Source organism: Semicossyphus pulcher, unplaced genomic scaffold (assembly GCF_022749685.1).
Source record: "Semicossyphus pulcher isolate SPU_LCO1_2020_fin unplaced genomic scaffold, fSemPul1.0.p SCAF_15, whole genome shotgun sequence".
In the NCBI taxonomy this organism is placed as follows: Eukaryota; Metazoa; Chordata; class Actinopteri; order Labriformes; family Labridae; genus Semicossyphus; species Semicossyphus pulcher.
In genome coordinates, this window is record NW_027211659.1 from 22,197,036 (window position 1) to 22,217,345 (window position 20,310).

Consider the following 20,310-nt stretch of genomic DNA (forward strand, 5'->3'; position numbering starts at 1 on the left):
CAACAGTCATTCTTTTCCAAATCTTATGTGAAACGGGTAAACAGAGCTTTAACCTCCCAGCGTGTCACCAGTCAAGCCTGTAGGATCCTGCAGTAGGTGGAGTCTTCTCCTTCTGCCTCTTTGATGTATTCTCCTCTTTGCCTGGTCCTCAGCTCCTCCCCCTGCACTCCTCCCTTGCACTCCCTCAACCCGACCTACAATCCCACTCATGCACACTGCGGCCTCTCTTTCTCCTGAGTACCGCAAGGAGTAACCTATCAAGCCTTTGCTGAAGGATGTTATAAATGAAAATTTTTGCCAATATTCCATCCACTTTGCTAACTGGATTCAGTGATATGTGTTCCCCAGTACGGTGTATTTCAGAGTCCGCAGTTTAAAACTGAACGCTTAGAATGTACCCAATTTCTCTGTAGGCACTCAAGCGATTAAAAATTGATAGAGTGGATGAGGAACAGCTCTGTGTGTGTCTATGTTGAGTTTTGAAATATGTGCTCGTATTTTTGTGCATTTATGTCTGAGACTCATAACACTGTGCAACCTGAAAAGTGAAATATACTTCTCCAACTTTACCCTGATCTTTAGAATACCCAGACCCTCAGAAATACAACTTCAATTATAAAGATACTTTAAGTGGTTAATTTCAAATATAGTCCAGAAATTCCCTACAACATTGGCCAAGGTTCATCTCTAAGAAATCTGCATACTGTAGGAACAGTAGATGTACTGACTGTGTTCTACAATTTGTACTATTATCAGTAGACCATAGGTTAACATATCCAATCAAATTAGAAGTCAACTTCACTTGCTTTGTTAAAGGAACACAAATCATTGGTTCAGTTCCAAAGAGTGATAAAGGAATCTATAAATTTTGCATTTACAAGATCCTGCAACGAAGGCGTTGTAAGTTACTCTTTCTGGGCACCGCAGGTTCGAGCAGCACCGATGTTAAGGAAAACCGAAACCTGGACAACGTGTCCTGCAAAGACGGGGTGGGAGTGGCTGAGCAGCTCCCCAATGGCAGTGGCCTGGGCAGTCGAAAGCGGCCCCTAGAAGAGGGCAACAATGGACACACACACTCGAAGTTCCGGGCAAAGAAGCGCAAGAAAACGCCGGGGCCGGTCCTGCCCAAGAACGCCCTCATGCAGTTGAATGAAATCAAACCGGGTCTACAGTACAAACTCCTGTCTCAGACAGGACCAGTCCATGCACCAGTTTTTGTCATGACTGTTGAGGTCAATGGACAGATGTTTGAGGGCATGGGCCCGACAAAGAAGAAGGCTAAACTGAATGCAGCTGAGAAGGCACTGCGGTCCTTCGTCCAGTTCCCCAATGCCTCTGAGGCTCACCTGGCCATGGGTCGCACACTGACAGTGAACACTGACTTTACATCAGACCAGGCCGACTTCCCAGACATGCTCTTCAACGGCTTTGAGACACCGGCCGCTCCGGAAGAATCCTTCTATGTAGGCTCCAATGGTAGCAGCTCCTTAAACTCACTAGGGGAGTACCCACTGCCCACACCACCTGGCAGCAACCTTGTCCAGGCCCCTTTGCCCCCTCCGTCAGCATTCAGCTCGCCGTCCAGTGGCAAAAACCCTGTCATGATCCTCAATGAGCTCAGGCCAGGCCTCAAATATGACTTTGTCTCAGAGAGTGGGGAGAGTCACGCCAAGAATTTTGTGATGTCAGTAACAGTGGATTCACAGACGTTTGAGGGTTCAGGGCGCAACAAGAAGCTGGCTAAAGCCCGGGCAGCGCAGGCCGCCCTCTCAGCGCTCTTCAACATGCAGCTAGACCAGACACCATCCCGGCAACCCATACCAAGAGAGGGATTGCAGCTTCACCTACCCCAGGTAAGAGATTTCTACTCTGTATAGAATGTCAAACTTGTTGATTTATTGCACCAAGATGTTCAGCATTTTGGACAACATTTGGGTCAGCAAAAATCCATTCGTCAGTGGCAGTGTATTGAAAAGGTCTACTTTGGTTCAAGCTTTGGCTCAATTTAAAAATGTTCTACTTTAAAGTCACGTCGGGGCCTTGCAGGCCTTCAAAATGAGCCAAAGAAACTTATTGTAGGACTTGTGATCTTGTGGTATAGGCTCTACATTTTTTATCAAAGTTAATGAACCTTTTAAGCTGTATACCAAAGGGTACCTTGCTACCTCACATATACAATAATGGATTTAAATTTGAAGACAATTGAAGTAACCTTTCAATTTTTGAAAGATACTAAAATATTGTTTATTTTCCTCATGTCAGACACTTTTTCCTATTTTGCCTTCAAAACTCTGTCATGGGATGTACAACTGGACATTTCCCATCATCTGTAGGATTGAAACAATCTTAATTAAGAAGAGTTGAAAATGACCGAACTAATCAGGATACAAATGCTTGGTCTATATCTTATCTCTCCTTGGGTTATGTTCATTTTTTCTCTTGGTTAAAGTTTTCAGATAACGATATCCCTCTCCTAAATGAATGCATTCCTAAATGAATGGCTGATAACATCATACTATATTTCTGTCAGCTGCTCCTCAGGGATGTGGCTATGGGTGCTTTCACACTTAAAGTCTGTTTGTGTGATCCGAATCAAACACCAATGTTGCATTTTGCCTAAAGTTTGGTTTGTGTCCACACGGCCCGTTGTGTAACCAGCGGACCAAAAGTTTTGATGCGAGAGGAAACTGTTCTCTGATTGGTCAGAATTTCAACTCGGGAAAACTCCCTGAAGTAAACAAAGAGAGAGAGCACACTCCTCAATCACACTCAACACGATCGCAAACTTTATGTTTTGTGTTTTGTTGTCCTCAACTCATTATGCTTCCTGTTACTGCTTTCACAACTGCCCAACCAAACCGCACCAGGGGTTGAACCGCACCAGAGTTCGATTAAAACGGACTAAATGCTGTGCTTGTGAAAGCGCCCTAAAGCTACAGGAAAGTATTCTTGTTTATCTTAGTCTGTATGGATCTGCCTTGCATTTGAATATTGGGTTAGAAACCGGTCAGCTCCAAACTGCTCCGCCTGTCAAACTCTGCTGTTCTGGTAGTCCCTGCACACCTGATGTGAATGAGGTTTAGAAGAAAAACTAAGGGCAGGTTGTTGCTTTTTATGCCACTGAAGAGGTCTCAGTGAGAGCCATGCCAGTGTGTGAACAGATAAAACAATCAGCAAAGCTAATCAGCGCAACACACTGTCATAAGTCCACTCTTCAAAGATGTCTTTTTTTCTCCTTTACTCACTCTTTCCACTTACTCACAACTGATTGATTTGACAAGCACCCCATTTTAACGATAGCGACCTCACTAATTGCTCTATTAAATCTCTGTCGCTTGGTATTTAATTCCTGCCGCCTGTTTCCATCTGGCAAGGAACTAATGGGATAAAATGGTTAGAGTCCACTTTAGTTTTTTATTTCATAGTTTAAGATGATTTTGTTGATGCTTCAACCAAAGAAGGCTTTAAAAAGCTTACTTAGCCAATTTCTAAATAAGTGTTCTCTAACTCTCGCTCTAAAAGAAATCATTTCTGCACATATGCTTTTTTCTGTCAGAGGGATTGGTATTTCCACTATTTTTGTATCCCCAGAGATTAACAGTCATTTCCACACTATATACGACCTTGGATATCAAGAGTCAAATGATCTGGCTACGAGTGGGTGACTCCGAAGTAGCAGGGAAGTAATATTGAACTAATCTCTTTAATTTGTGGTCATCCAGCCGTCTTCTCTGCTCTTGGTTCTCGTCATTTTCCATCACATTAGCAATGGATAAAGAGCCACAGAGCGGGGGTATCTGTCCAAGAACAAAAGATGTGTGAAGTTCACTCGAGGTTCCCCCGGCGTTTAGATTAGAGCTTTGAACCTTGTGGAATGGAGACGAACACTTTGTTCACATCTGTTGCTCGGCTTTACTTGTTTGGTTTTTGCTTTTTGTGATTCACTGTCAGAAGGGAGATGATAAATTATAACTGTCATGCCAGACTCAGACAGCACTGCTTGAAAGACTGTTAGGTATCCCTCAGGGGGTCAACCCAGTTTCACTTGTTGCCGTTTCAACGCTCTGACTCTTGTTTTGGAGCTGAATGTGAACGCTGTGACAGGTACATGGTGCTCTAGGGGAGGATAACATCAGACGCGCTTTGTAAGCTGATACATCTGACACGGGCTCATGTTTGTGTGGATGTGTTTTTCCTTCCTGCTGTGTGTTTGCGTGCTGTCTGTGTGCGTGCGTGTGTGTGATTCCAGGTTCTGGCTGATGCCGTCTCTCGTCTGGTGGTGGATAAGTTCAGTGAGCTGACAGACAACTTCACCTCCCCCCATGCACGTCGGAAAGTCCTAGCAGGGGTTGTCATGACAACAGGTAGATTTGGAGAATGGGATGGTTTTTGTTTTTGTGCTTACAAAACGTGGCACTGACAGTCACTTTTCAAGATTATACAAAGGAAACTTCAGGTTGGAGAGTTCATAGGAAACAATATCTACACTTAAGTAACAACCTTAAGTCAGATACAGTTCAGTTCTTATAGTGTTTCCTTACAAATTAATGGCCTATTTTTATAGCATATGCAACAACATTTATGAGTTAAACAACCACAGTTGTATTTTCAGTCCCATCACCAGAGCTGGAATGTCATTAAATAAAAAAAACTAAGCATTTAACTGAAGTCCAAATTTCAGGTACCGTAAAATCCAGTATAAGTCGCTACGGAATATAAGACGCAGTCTGTTTTTTGGGGTATCCCAGAGGGAAAAAGGTTCTCTATAACTCAATATTAATAAAAACCAGTATACAAGTTATTTCAACACTATTTTAATTTATTTTTATTCAAAACACATTCAAAACACACACAAATTACAGCCTACCATCTGTTTTCACCATGTCTAGTTTGCCATTTTGCTAGCTACTATTGTAGCTACTATTGTTGTGAGGGTGGCGGCTGCAATGGCGATCATGACGGTGCATGTCCGTGACGAAGCGTTAGCAACAATCAAGTTAGTTTTGTGTTTCCCCCACTTAAAACAGTGAGGAAAACACAAAACAGCATGTATGTAGGACGCAGCCCACTTTTTAGATGAAAAAAAAACTGATTTAACTGAGCATTTCCATTCTTTGTCATTTTATACTTCACACAATAAATTAAAGGTGTTCATGTAAAAAAAAAAATGTTTAAAACATATTAACATATTTTAAGTATAAAACAATTTATCCAAAGTTGTTTCACAAAATCCCCATAACAAATTATGTAAAAATACTTAAAAAATATTTTTTTAGATTAGATCAGACAAGATGCTAATTCACTGAAAAGTCTATTTTGATTGTGTGCGCTCTGGAGGCTTACAAGTTTCCAAATGACAAGTGTAAGTTGCATACTGACCTCAGAACATTTTGAAGTAAAACATTTTGCTCGTGCATAATCATCGCTATCCGTGATTTATGATCTTCCCTTCAGAAGATCAAATTTAAATCAGCCTCTCAGTGACATACTCTGCACTTTTAAAGGGAACACATCTAAGGGAACTGATATTCAAGTGATGGGGGAAAGTTAAATAATTTCCATCTCGACCAGCCAGTCAGTTTATACTATAATTCAGTATCTACATGCATTTTACCGATGATACTTCAATTACGATTTCAGAGCGGAACTTGTTTAAGTAATTGTTTAAGTTCACAGCACAGTATTCTTACTTATATTAAAGCCTTTTTGAAGGCATTTTACACTTTTGCTGTGCATCAGTTTGCTTAAGCTACAGAAACTCCTTTTCTACAGTCCATTCTGTAGCAGCCTACCAGGCTACAAGCTGCTCTGCAGGGTTACACAAGGACAATACCTCGAGGATGTTATTTAAACATTTGTTAATAATTGCACTCTGTCTTATCACATGCATTAAAACAATTTGGAATAGCACATGAACAAAATCTAATATAAGGCTGGGGATCCACTGCTAATACATCATTGTTCCCCCTTCCCCCCCACAGGGACAGATGTGAAGGAGGCACAGGTCATTTGTGTCTCCACGGGAACCAAATGCATCAACGGTGAGTACATGAGCGACCGCGGCCTGGCGCTCAACGACTGCCACGCTGAGATAATCGCCCGACGCTCGCTCATCAGGTACCTCTACACTCAGCTGGAGTTCTTCCTCAGGTCAGTGGACGGTGTCAATTAGTTGTCTTTAAACACAGTGTTTTGTTTGCGTAGATAATTTAATTACATGTATTTACACTCACTTCATTCAAGGACAGTTATTGAGCTATAATGAAAAAGAATGTACATAAAGGTTTTCAAGCCTCATATTACATTTGTCATTTGTCTGTCGTCACAGCAACAACAAGGAGGACCACCAGAAGTCGATATTCGTTCCATGTGAAAAGGGAGGCTACAGGTTAAAGGACAACGTTCAGTTCCACCTCTACATCAGCACCTCGCCCTGTGGAGACGCCCGGATCTTCTCCCCTCACGAGGCCGGAGTTGAAGGTACATTAGGAAAGCGGAGCGTCGACTCGCTGCCTCAAACCAGCCTCGCCTCTCCTCAGCTGAGCTCAGCAGACAGTTTATTTAGTTCCATCTTAGTTCACAATTCAGTTCCAACAACAGTGTGTTTTTTATTTAATTACATTTCTAGGTTTTCCTCATCCTCATGCTTGGTTTCATTTAATTAGAATTTCACTGCAACATCCAAACACGCATTACAGACACATTTAAACAAGGCTGGAGTAATTAGAGCTTTTTGTCATCCGCTGTCTGTCTCTATCAGTCTTCCTTTCGCCCAGCACACCCACACTGTCTGTCTGATTAACCTCCCTCTTACTCTTGTCAAAGTGTTTTCCGTTGCACATGGCAGACTGAATAGGAAACAGCCACATTCAATTAGTCACTGAATAGATGGCGCTGGTGGAACAGCAGAAAACATTGATAACGTAATCATAAATAGTAGGTCACGCTTTGTGGGAGACATTTTTTTCCTTTCTTTTCTTGGAATCTGTTTTTTCTTGTGGAATTCTTTTTTTTTTTTCTACATTTGCACTATATTAGGGATTCAATATACCGAGCACAGGTGTCCCTTAACATATTATATGTATAGTTATATGCATAATAACAAAATAGTATTTTTATGTTTGATGTAGAAAGGTGATTTATTTTAGTTTTAGGATTCATGTTTGTATCTTGTTTTTCATTTCTCTCTTCTGTCCCACTCAGACCAAGGGGACAGGCATCCAAACCGGAAAGCACGGGGGCAGTTAAGGACCAAAATTGAGTCGGGGGAGGGCACCATCCCTGTGAGGTCCAGCAACACTATCCAGACCTGGGACGGGGTGCTGCAGGGGGAGAGGTTACTCACCATGTCCTGCAGTGACAAGATCGCAAGGTGATTACAATTTTCTTTAGTTGGAGCCCTCATAAAGTGTAACTGCAGACACTGTTTGTGATTTATATTATAGTTAATCCCTCATAAGTAGCAGTTTTATCTTTCTCTATTGTTTCTTATTTTATAAAACATCCTTTAAGGATTACTTTTAGACATGTAAGTTCAAGAGTTAGATGAGACGATTGAAACCACTTTTCAGTTTGTATGCTGAAGATGAAGCTACTAAAATCCAGCAGCCGGTAAGTTCAGCTTAGTGCAAAGACTGGAAACAGGGACAAATGGCTAGCCTGGCTCTGTCCCAAAGCCAATCAACCATCCAGCCGCTCACTGTTTGTTTAATTTGTACAAAATTTGAACGAAAAGTTACAATATTTAGACTGGATAAGATAATACTTTATTGAAATCCTGGGTGGAAATTCAGGAAAGAGTCCTTCCCATACCTGGAGTTGAGCTCGGGCTGCCTGGGTGAAAACCAGGAATCTTATCCGTTAGACCATATGAGGCACATAGAAAGTAAGGTCTATGTGTGGGCAAGAGGATGGACCATAATTTACAAAACAAGACTTGAACCAAGCAGTTGAGACCATAAACTTGTTATGATAATGTTTGCAGAGGAGTAAGGTAAGCTTCTGATAGGCCCCCTGCTGGCCATTAGAAAGAATGCAGGAATAGGGCATTTCCATACAGGTTTAAGTTATAGAGAATTTTGCTTGGGAAGCCTTAAGTGTTTTTTTTCACTCCTTTCTTTTTTTTAAATTTAATTAATGAACTAGGACAGTGCACATTAATCAACCTATCAGCAATACTCTTTAAAGTAAATATGCCAGAATTAGCACAATAGCTAAATTTCATCCGTAATCCTGAGGCAGGAGCTTAACAACACATAAAATAAATTTTACATTTACAGGATACCTCACAGGACAGTACATGCGACAGCACACAGAAATGCTCACAAACAATTTACATACAAAATGGACGTATACAAAAAAACATACCCACATACAATAATTTGTTTAAAATGCAAGATGAGCCCGAAGCCCCCGGGAACGGGCATCAGAGGAGCAAACAGATGTTATGCATGACTGGTTTGTTTTTAACAAATGTTAATGTTGTTTTAAGGTTAAGTAGTTGTCGCAGTCTCCGATATGTGCTGGTAAATTGTTCCAGGAATGTGTGCCTTGAACAGATACCACCATGGGCTAAATATTGTTCTACGCCTAGGTACATTACAGTCACCCCTAATTTGTGTTTGGGTATTTATGCTATTTTTTAGTTTTTTTCTGTATAAAATGTGACTTAATTGTTAAGTCATATTTAGCCATATATAGCCATATACATATTTCATGTTTCACGTTATTCTTTTTATGTGCTTTATTTACTCACACTGCGATGAATCGCTTTGTCATTTCAAGTCTATAGTTTTCTTCTGGGTGTGTCAAGGACGGCTGAATTGATGGATGCTGTATCTCAGGATCATTTGTTGCAGGCAGATCATGGCATCTTTAGTCTCTGTCCATGTTCAAGGCAACACTGTGCCTCCTTTGTGATGAACGATGAAACCTCTCCATAACTCTTCCCTTTTTCTCCCTCCTCTTCCTCCTTCTTTGTCCTGAATCATAATACCTTGCCTGAACAACTTGAGTGATTGATACTGAGTGTGTATTTGGTGATTGTGATGTAGGCTTGTGTGGTGAACGCTGTTTGCACTGTGTGAGAAGTGTTGCTGCCCTTTCAGCCAATCAGAACTGGTACTAGTGATTCAGATTTTGTGTGTTTGTCCAAAAGTGGAGCGATCCAAGTCAGTAGAGGGCAAAATAGGTTAGTCATGAGAGGTTCTTCTGGCCAAGTTTTACAAGAAAAAAACATTTTAAAGTTGACACCAGCTACCAGTCAGAGTTAGAAAATTCGCTCTTTAAAGTTCAGATAGAGGATTGGTATTATGAGTACACATTTTCCACTGTAAGGGAAACACTACTCAAAGCTTCCAGGTCTCCCCAACTCTGCCCTCTCATGACATAGCTATTAGCCAGGTGAGAGATCTGCTGCCCACCTGTTCCTGTCCCGGTGTGAGTGATTGTTAGCCGCAGGGCTGCCATTTGATACAGCAACTGCCTGGCACACTCTGACCGTGCCCGTAATGTCCCCTCCTTACACATTGTTTTCTCTCCTCTCATTTTGCTTTGATTACATGCCCGGCCCCGCGGCTTCAGCGAGAACAAGCCGTTCCCTGCCTCAGTGTTTGTCGATTCTAGCGATTTGAATGAGCTCATTAGCAAACAGGCGAAACACTCATGGGTTACTTCTCTCTGTCCTGTTTCTTACTGTCCTTGTGTTTTAAGCAGCTGATTACATAGGTCTACTAAATCATTAACCTGCTCTTGTGTGTGTGCACAGAGCATAACATTGGATAAGATAGGAACAGAAAAATACAGTCAAGTTTTAATATTGAATGCGTCTGAAAACATAACTCAATATCAGTGTGTCCTTGCTTGTTTGTGGTTCTTTCTGAGTGGGTTTTCAGATGTGTTTGTGTAACCCTGGCGCAGTGTTGGAAAAATATGCTACCACAATAAGTGCACAGAATATTATGAAGCTGTTCAACTGTACTGAATGTGTGCTCTACCGCTCGCAGCTATGAAATCAGATATTTCATTTTGCCCTCCCTCAGTTTCACACACAATATCACGCACTCTCACACACATACAGAGAGAGAATATTGCATATGGAAACAATAGACCCTCTGAGTTGCCTCAGGTCTTGTACTTGCATATATCTCATTGCACTTGGTCCATGTTGGTAATTTCACACACTCTCACAGCCTGAAGTAAAAAGGGAATATTAGAAGAGTCCATTGCCACACTGTTAGATACAGTAAAACTGTTCTTAATATTAACAAATCTAACATTAAGACCAAAATCTGAAATTAGTTAATCCAGCTAATTCAGTATTAACCTCATTTGAGATTCTCTGTTGTCCAAAAACAATTAAAACAAACATTAATCCTCACTTTTGCAGGGAGTGCATGTTCCGTCTTTACTTATCCAACATGAGCATCAAGTTTAATGTAGAGTTAATCCCACATTCACCCTCCTGTTGCTCTATTTCTTGGTTCTGTTGCTGTGCTGTAAAGCACTGTGGTACAAACCCTGTTTGTTTTAAAGCGCTCTATAAATAATTTTGACCTTGACCTTGACCCAATACTTACTTATTAGAGCTGTATGTTATTGGAAAAAAAATACATTGCAATTAGGGATGCACAATATCATCAGCACGTTATCGGTATCTGCAGATAAGGACTTGAAAATGACATATCGGCATTGGCCGATATGTCATTTTTCTATTCATGGACGCACACAAGATAAAAAGAGTCAGTTGGCGATCACTGATGTCTCGGTAGTTGGTGCAGTAAACAAGTCCGGGCATGTCTCCCTCACTGCCATGTTTCGGGAGGGATGCTGCATTCAGGAGTGATCAGACACGTGACCTTTTGTACAATGCCTCTTCCGTCAAGCGTGACGAACGGTGCAACATGTCTGCTTTATTGCAGTTTTTGGCCACTACAATAAGAGTAGGCATGATATCAATTGCACTACAGGGGAGACTTGATTGGAGACTGCAATTAGGTGGAATAAAACGTGCCTAATATATCGGTATCACAATCGGCAAAAAGGGTTGGAAAATATCGGCATATCTGCAAAAAATCTAATATTGTGCATCCCTAATTGCAAAATCTTTTTGTTCTGTGATATTAATGCGATATTTGTTGCAATGAAAAAAAAAAAAAGATCCAGGAAATTATACCAGATAAATACAGTGTGTTTTCATGTTTATATAAACAATTAACAATCAGCTACCAAAACAAAACCCCTCTCCTTCTTTTACCACTCTTGGTTCTTACACCCTACAAAAGTAGAGTGTTCAAGCGAAGAGACACGCTTCGTCATCAGATAAATACAGATAGAGTTGTGTGCTGCAGTTGTGAAATTTATATGTTATGGCATCCACCATTTATAACGGTGTTCAAATGTATGTTTAATCAGCATGGTCAGCTCGAAGACGGTAACTTTTGGAAAAAAACACTCACGTCTCCTGCTTCCTTTTGGCACACACAACCTCACACCGTGTGTGTGCTGCACGTGTAGCCCCTAAAAGTAAACACTTTAGTAGGAGACGTGAGTGAGTTTTCATGCTTGTTTACATTTTATAGGCAGGTGACACAGACTTTGCAGCTCAGCGGTCAGTTCTCTTTGTGCTCTGTTGAAGAGCTGCACTAATGTGATATCAGAGGGACTTTTCCTGTGATCATTGAAAAACAAGAAACTGGCGAGTTTTCCTTTTGCACCGAGCAACAATAAAGTAGCATCATGACGTATTTCACTTAATTTGCTTCACTGTCGCACCTCCTGCGATGTGACTCTTGCACATGCGCACATCGCAATTCCAACTGTTAAACGATGTATTGTGAAGCCTAATTACTTGTATACCAAATGTACCTTAATCCGCATCTTAGTCCCAAACTAATGCAATGTTTTATCCTCTTGAAATAACATTTGCTACAAACCTCTGTACCCAGAGGTTTAAGGTAAAAACACAGAGTTTAATTAGAAATGAATCTTTACATTTGTGACCTTATTTTAAAGATCTACATTTAAGTAGTGAATTGACTTCGGGCTTTGGAAAAACTGAGGTTAGGGAAAGGTACTTATTGCATGTTTTGTTCTTTTCATTGCATTTGTTGCAACAAGAAACATGCAGTTTAAAATAACACCAACCTCATTCTTAAAGTCTTTTCATCTGTATGCAACCTTTTCCATCTTCCTTCATCTTCTCTCTCATTGTTCTTTCCACTGTCATTCATCTTTCTCCTCTCTTCTTTTGTCTCACTCCTCATCCTCCCCCCTCACTGTCTCCGTCTCCATCCTGCTTTCTTTTCTGTTTCCGCCTCTCTCTTTATGTCTCTCTCTGTAGCTCTCTCTCTCTCTCTCTCTCTCTCTGTCTGTCTGTAGTGGGCAGGCTTCACAGAGCATGTCAATGGGAAAATGACTGGGGGAGGGATGGCTAATGACACAACATAGAAATACACACACGTTTGTAGAAAATGAAATTGGATAGCTCGGAGTGTACACAGCTGTAGGAGTGTGTGTGATAGTGTGTGGTGGAATACATCGGCTGGTTGTGTACTTATATATTCTGCGTGTGCTGTTGCATGTGTGTGTCCACTTGTGCACATACCACATTATCATATGTCTTTGTATATTTAGACTCTGAACTTTTTAAAGCTTTATAACTTTCCCTCTTTTGATGTTTGTCAAACAGAACTCAGTTTCTTTGCTCAAAGACTCTCAGGGCCCCTTTAAGACCAATTACAATGATTTCTACAGTCTTGTGAGGTCAAACATGTTTTTGGTTTGGTGCATTTATATGACTTAAATCTGAAACTGTGTGTTCAAAGTAACACAAGTGCTTTTTGAGGGTAACATTGTTTAAATATCAATCACCACAAAAATATAGTGATTTTAATGTGTTTTTATCGCATGTGTTTTCTCCCTTCGCAGATGGAATGTGGTGGGTATCCAGGGCTCTTTGATGAGCTACTTCACAGAGCCTATCTACTTCTCCAGCATCATCCTCGGCAGTCTTTACCATGCCGACCACCTCTCCAGGGCCATGTACCAGCGCATCGCAGATATCGAGGACCTGCCCCAGCAGTTCACTCTCAACAGGCCTCTACTCAGCGGTAAACTTTTTTTATCTAAGATGCTGAATTTGTTCTTTACAAGAGTAACAAGGAAGGAATAAATAGATTCACAATTCATGTTTTGAGGCGATCTTCTTGTTAATCTTTGCCAATCGAACTCCAGCTGTCTAAATATCAGAGAGGAAGCTGGTAAACACATTAATCCATCCTCACTGGTCAGTCCACAGCAGGGAGACACTTATTGCTTTTCTCCTGTTTGTCTGTTCTCAGCTGACATTTACCTAGTTCTTGTGGAATTTGAATAGCTTCATCATTTTTTGGTACATTTTCAGCATTGACTTGACCTTTTAAAAAGGCCATATAGACAAACTTTCGTTTGACTTTCCATATTTAGATGTTGCTCTGTGTGTAAAACAATAGCATTTACCCTGAACATAGTGTTTGATATGCCACTCTTTTTATTTCATCCCCTTCCATACATCAGATTTTAAGAAAAACAAAATTTAAACGTACTTTTTTTCCCCTTTCGGTCTCATTGTTTTGTACTCTTCTGGCTGTTGGCTTAGCTCTGCTCCCCTTATTGCCTGCTATGCAACACTTCTGCTCTCACACAGCACAAACACACAGTGACAGAATTAACATGAAAAATAATTACATTTTGTTCTAATTATTGAATCATTGATTGAAAAAATGAAATTGATGTACCTAATGCACATTTTTCAGACAGTGACAATAGAACTGAACGTTAGCTCCAAAACGTCAAAACCGACTGAACTGAACTGAAATCTTGTAAATGAGGCCTTTATATGCACTTGATAGCTATAAACATGCCATTATTCTACAAACAAACAAAGAAGCCTTGTTTTGCACAGTGGCGCAAGTTAGCCAAAGTGTGATAATTATGATAAAGACAAATGAAAGAACAGACTGTTTGTATTTTTAAACGGTATTATCGCTTTATATGTAATAATAGGAAAAGCTTTTGCATGTTAATTAGCTAACTATGATGTGTGAAGTTGTCTTGGAGTTTAAACTTCCCCAAAACCAATAAGGAATAGAAAAGAGCTGCTTACTTAAAGTAATAATCTCCAAGATTTTTATTTAAATAAATGTCTGTTAAGCCGAATGAGGAAACACAATGGTGATTGAGCCTATGGCCCACTGATGAAAGCCTTTGCATTTGCAGTATATAGTGTTATTATAGACTGGGTGTCTGTGTCAACATTCATGGAAAAAATCACAAGCAGCGCCCAGTTAGTGACGCGTTTTCCGTCACCCAGCAGTGGTTGGTCTGCCAGAGAGGGTAGGCAGAGCTAAGCGGCTGCTTTTCCGGTCTCTGCAAGTGTCGTGAGTAAACAATAATCTACTATGGCTGAACAAACAAAGAAAAGATCGATGACTACAGATACAACTTCAAAAATAAGTGAAAATCCAAAGAAAAAGAAAGAAATTTGACGCTCAGATGAAGGCAAACAGTCTAAAAAGGAAAGCGACCGTCAGCCAGGAAAATCAACAGTTACAACTGTAACAGAGGGAGCCAACTGTGGACGTGTGGTTAAATCTTTGAGATTGTATCTTTAAATCTAATCCCTGATAGCATCCAGGGACAGCTTCCAGATTATGTTGATACTCAACACTAAAAGTTCCCTCCATTAATTGGGCATCATCTAACTTCTAGTCCAGGTAGGAGGCTAATTGTTAGCTTTGTTTTTGGTTTATAAAGGCTAAAATACACCATCTTTCACACTCTGTACATGCACAAATCCCAAACTGTAGAGGCTTGCAGTAACAGGTTACAGTCACCAAGCTGCTACAGAAAACAATGAAAGCTACTTTAAAATTAACCAGGTTAAGTGTCGCCATGGTCACCTGCTGTCACTGTTTCACACCCTACAGGATGACAAGCAGCTCTATGCAGCTCCCCCTGCTCCTCCTCCCTGGTTGCTCCCTAAATGGCGGGTAAAGGAGATAATAGCAGGAGGTTATTAACCTTTTCCGCTTTAGAGAGTTTTTAGCGGTGAAGCACTGTGGCGTTAGAGCACCGAGGATTTCATCCCCTTTAAATCATCTGCTGCCATAAGTGCTGCCAAATGGAACCAAGGAGCTTAATACACACACACACACACACATATATACACAAAGTGCAAGACACCGGGATTTATGGCCTCCATATATCTCCCAGTTATGCTTCAGAAACAGTTGAGGCCGCTGCCCTGTGGTTTGCTGGAAGAGAGCAGGCTCTGACCTCAGATTCCCCCTCGGTGGATGGTATTTTGGCTCCACTCAGTAGGACAACAGCAACAAAAAGCAAGGGGGAAACACGCTTTTTAAATATATTACAGCCGTGGGAGCAGCTGTTAGTTTTCCACTGTTTGTACATCCATGCCTCGGAGTAGAACTTGTTTCTTTCCTGTGTGAAGCTTTGGAGGAAGGAGAAAAACAAATATATTATTAGCGCAGTCTCTTTTCTGCTTGAAATGTCAACCCATACAAAACACTATATTTAAATTAATCTGAAATCATTAGATTAGTAGATACGTGGTGTCCTGTTGTTGCTGACCCTTACTGTTTTGTATTCCAGGTATTAGTAACGCAGAGGCCAGGCAGCCAGGCAAGGCGCCAAACTTCAGTGTGAACTGGACGGTGGGCGACCAGGCCCTGGAGGTGATCAATGCAACCACAGGCAAGGACGACATGGGCCGCGCCTCACGTCTCTGCAAGCACGCCCTCTACAGCCGCTGGGTGCGCCTACACTCCAAGGTACGTAGGGATGGTCACCTGTCTTCCAGACCGGGGAACTGCACAATTCTGTGTTTTCCAGAATAACATTTTTAAAAAGGTCGCCTCTGAAATGGGCCGTTCAGAACAGCCGCAGGTTTGTACGTAGAACCTTGCTTTCGCTGAAATCGACATTCACCGTCATTCACCTCAGGCTGCCTTCTTGCACTAGCTTGTAGTCAAGATTTCAACTTATACCTCCGCGATTCTGACTTGTACATATAAGGCCGAATAACTGATCCTAGAGCAGCCATGTTTTCTACAACTTTGGAGTGACAGTGCAGTGCGGCTGCTCCCCCACGTGTGCGGCTATGCGGTCACTCCAAGGCTAAGGTCTAACCTTTGAATGACAAAACAGCTTGTTCATTTCAGGAGGAAGAAGAGGCTCTGAAAAATAATGAAATTATATGTACACAATTTTTAAAACAAACAAACTTTACCAACATGATTCAAAAACGCATTAGAATAATAGAAAATTGATTGCATAGCTAAAATGTGTCCACTTTAAACATGAACTGAAGAATCAACAATTGTCACTTGGGTGCACACCTGAGAAAACTAAACCTTTAAGAGCAAGATTTTTACTGACTTATTTGTATGATTTTATCCTGTTTTCACTGTGACAGCATCATGTCTTGGATAATGTAGCACAACTTTTACTTTCACTAAAATCTTATCAAAATAGTCCTTTAGTCCAAGGTCAAGGTGTAATGACATCTGTCCCATTCTCATGAATATGATATCTCTGCAATTTAAATCTGTTTTGGTTTCATTTTTTAATCTGAGTTTTAATCGGAGAGAACGTCACAATCACTGATCAATTTGTGGACCATCAGCTGTCATTCTCTTCCTCACAAACCTTTTCTTTCTGCTGTTGCAAGAAGAATCTACTGACAATTTCTTGCACATAAAAGAAGAAACACAGAGAGACATTCTCTGGTATTATGTCCCTCCTTTAAATGATTGTGTAACCCACTCTCCTGTTTATCTAATTACCTACAGCCTCACCTGGCTTCAACACATTACTCACTTCTTATCTCTCTTTCTCTCCCTTTCAGTTGTCGTCTATCTTGTGGATCAAGATGCTGAAGCCCAGCTCCTACCATGAAGCCAAGCAGGCAGCCACAGAGTACCACTCTGCCAAGCAGGCGCTCATTAAAGCCTTCCACAAGGCTGGCCTGGGGGCCTGGGTTAAAAAGCCCATCGAGCAAGACCAGTTCACCCACAGCTCCTGAGAGAGTCCAGGGACCAAGGGATTCCTAAACCTCCCCCCACTCCTTCTCCTCCTGACCCAGGCCTGAAAGCTAAGAGAGCCCCCCTATTAACAACCAGCCCACAGAGACACTTACCTCCGTCCCGTGTGTCAGCACGCACGTGCACTTTGTACTTGTGGAGATAAACGTGCGTAGTTTCACAAACCATCCATAGCTCATTATGTCATTCCTCAGAGGAGCTCTGCCTCACCATGTCTTTCTCATCGTGTTGATTTTTGTCCTTTTATTTTGATTTTAAACGACCGTGTTTTTTCATCTGCTTGTTTTCTGTTTTAAAACTGGAACCATGTTTTTACATGTCTGAGTTGTTTATGTTTCCGAGAACATTTGTGTTTTTATGCTGTAGATGTAAAAGTTGAAATGATACAGTTTTGTCTATTTTTCTTGATCGATGAGCGTAGCCAGTTTAGGGTGAAATGTAGCCTAGAGACACAGGATCTTTGTCAACTAAAACCAACGTGTATGGACCTAAAAAATATCTATATATACTCGCTAAAATGGAGTTTTAATTTAAAGATGCATAAATCTTCAGGATGTAAATCTAATATTGAAAAGACAGAGAACATAAATGGTTCTATAACATTTAATGTGTGTTATTTGGTCCGTTCCTTAGATGAGATGTTCTTAGCCCCTGTATTAAAGATGAAAATGTTACAAAATATTGTGCTCCTGTGTGATTCACTGACTGGAAAGAGCAGTTTAGTACGCTTTTGTTTTGTTTTTTACGTCATCATCCATCCACGCATTCGTTCTGTGAGTTATTTCATGTCACTCATATTTCATACTTGAACAGTGGGGGGGGGACCCTGACTCCTCCCCTCGCCTGGGTCTTGGGACAAGCTTTGGGAGTGGCTGCACGTTGTATTTTTTCCTCGATCCAAGCCATGGCTTTGCATGGGAACTGAACTGGGAGGCCTACAGAGCTGAAAACACGTGGTGGAGAGCGTCCATCAGTGAATGATCTATTGAATGAATGCCAGCATCTTCCTCCACAGGCAGCTTTGAATCTTTGTCTCTATTTTCTAGATTTCTTGTGATTGTTTGTTTGTTTCGGGGGAAGGGAAAGGGAGTCTTCTTCTTTGTTGTTATTGTTTTTTTTCTTGTGTTTGGGCATTTGAGGATTGGGGATAAAACTGCAGTAAATATAGTGACCACATAAACCGACCTCTCAGATCTTGTAACTATGTAACTTTGTGGCAGGGATCCATGGTAGCCGTCAGGTGAACTCTTAATAGAAAGCATGGTGTGTGTGCTGTAGTAACACATGCAGTATTATGAAGATACCTTCACTAGATGCAGTCTGTAGTGATAGCCTGGAATGCTAACATGTTGTAATCCCTCCATATAATTTCAAACCCAAGAGGAACAGTTCAGTAACATGCAGTCCCTTTATGCAAATATCTGATCAACCAGTAACCAAATGTTTCACAGTGTGATGTCACTTCCTGTCTTCTCTCCTACATCTGCAGTTAGTTTAAGCAGACGGCCAACCTGCCATCTTTACACCCTGAATGCATACATGTCCTCCTGTTTTACATCCATAAACGGGGACACGTTTCTAAGTAACTGCAGTGGATCCATAGTCCCAGCTGTAGGAAATATATATGTGTGTGTCCGTGTGTGTGTGTGTTTAAGCATACTCTGTGGAATCTTCACCAAAGACGATGATGTCTATGTGTGTTTCTGCCCTCCTTTTTTTAAACGCCTCACTTATCGTCCTCTTTAAATCAACCCTTTACTGTTTGCTTTTTGTATATCCTCTGAAAACTGTTCTTTTGATTTGTACAAAAACTGTATATTCCATCCTGTATGGGGGGGGCAAATGAACTGTCAGGCTTCTTTAGTGCATCTGTAGCCGTCGGTGGCCACGTGTATATTGTGACCTGCAATCATTATTGCTGCCGTGTAGTCGATCTGTGTATATAAGGAACAACGGTGACTAAATCTGTTCCCTGTACGATCAGTTCATCCCATCCTGAAGCTGTTTGGACTCTTCCCCCTGTCGCTGGGAATCATGAAGATGTTAATAAGTGGTTCTCTGTGACTCACTGGGCACCATAACGCATGGCACTAACACTGCCGGGGTTAACAGGCTTCATCCCCATTGTAGCCACTAAAAAAAAATATGCACTGTAAAGGGGCCTCAGCTAAAAGTGGCATCCACCAGCTGGCACGTGTGATGTCATAAATGTACCTTTTTTTAAACGTATATTAGGTTGTTTTATGAGTCAGTATTAGATGAAGCAGAATGTTGGATCTACCAGAGTCGACTTGGAGGTAGAAAAATCGTGAAATTTGTTCCAAAAATAATCACAGAAAACGCCGGAATCCAAAGTCCCCCTGACAAACAGACCCAGACCAAAGTCACAAGCAATACTCCTGATGTCTCCTTTAATGTCAGCCCATCACAAACAGGAGTCTGATGAAGTTCCCCTCCCCCTCTGCTCCTTCGCTCTCTGTTCTTCTTCTGTATTCTCTCTCTCAAAGCTGTCTGAGGTTTTATTTTTTGTATATTTCCCCCTAAAGACTGCCTGCTTGTAGATTTTATTTTCCTTTGACTGCACTAAAGATGTCAACTGATGATGTCATGATATAAAACCGTCCCCGTTTCTGGATTGGATGGCAACTATCACAGCAAGAACTGAACTGCTTCTGCTTAACCCTTTGTGAATCCTCGATGATGGTCAGTATCCCTCCTGCAGCTGCGTCTGCAGTGGATTTTTTTCTTTTCTTTAATTTTCTTTGTGGCTCCAGAGTGGTCGCTGTGTGTCCACTCGGGGTCTCAGATGCCCGTTCTCCCTCTCTCCAGCTGTCCGATGTGTGAAAAACCTCCACCGACAAAATCCACAACCTTGCATGTACTACCAACACTGAAGCTGCACCTCGCATGATGACAAACTTTTAAAGGACTCGAGTAGATAAAAAAATAAACAGATAAAGATAGATATATAAAATGAAGAAAAAAGAATAAAAGAGTTCTTAGTTTACTTTTGCACATGGTGTGGATTCTTTGTGTGGCTGTCTCTGTGTGTCTGGTACTAAAGAGGTTCATGCAAGATGCTTTAAATCAAACTGCTGTATTACAGATGTCCTCATATATTAACATGTTTGGTGTGTGCTAAATGCAGAGGAATGAGATTAATTGCATCATCCTCTTGATGCTTTCGGCCATGTTATCACCAGAGATC

The 20,310-nt window shown here is 41.2% G+C and overlaps 1 protein-coding gene across 2 annotated transcripts in view; it reads left to right on the forward strand.

Annotated features, from left to right (window-relative positions):
• adarb1b (adenosine deaminase RNA specific B1b) overlaps positions 1–20,109 on the forward strand; it is an 80,551-nt gene extending 60,442 nt beyond the window's left edge. For both annotated transcript variants that reach the window (XM_069662743.1, XM_069662742.1), the window contains 8 exons: positions 928–1,853; positions 4,250–4,364; positions 5,982–6,150; positions 6,329–6,480; positions 7,204–7,372; positions 12,928–13,109; positions 15,652–15,830; positions 16,907–20,109. In XM_069662743.1, the coding sequence (XP_069518844.1) occupies positions 928–1,853; positions 4,250–4,364; positions 5,982–6,150; positions 6,329–6,480; positions 7,204–7,372; positions 12,928–13,109; positions 15,652–15,830; positions 16,907–17,083 (2,069 nt within the window). In that variant the 3' untranslated portion in view covers positions 17,084–20,109. The remainder of the gene's footprint in view (positions 1–927; positions 1,854–4,249; positions 4,365–5,981; positions 6,151–6,328; positions 6,481–7,203; positions 7,373–12,927; positions 13,110–15,651; positions 15,831–16,906) is intronic.
• Positions 20,110–20,310: the final 201 nt, after the last annotated feature.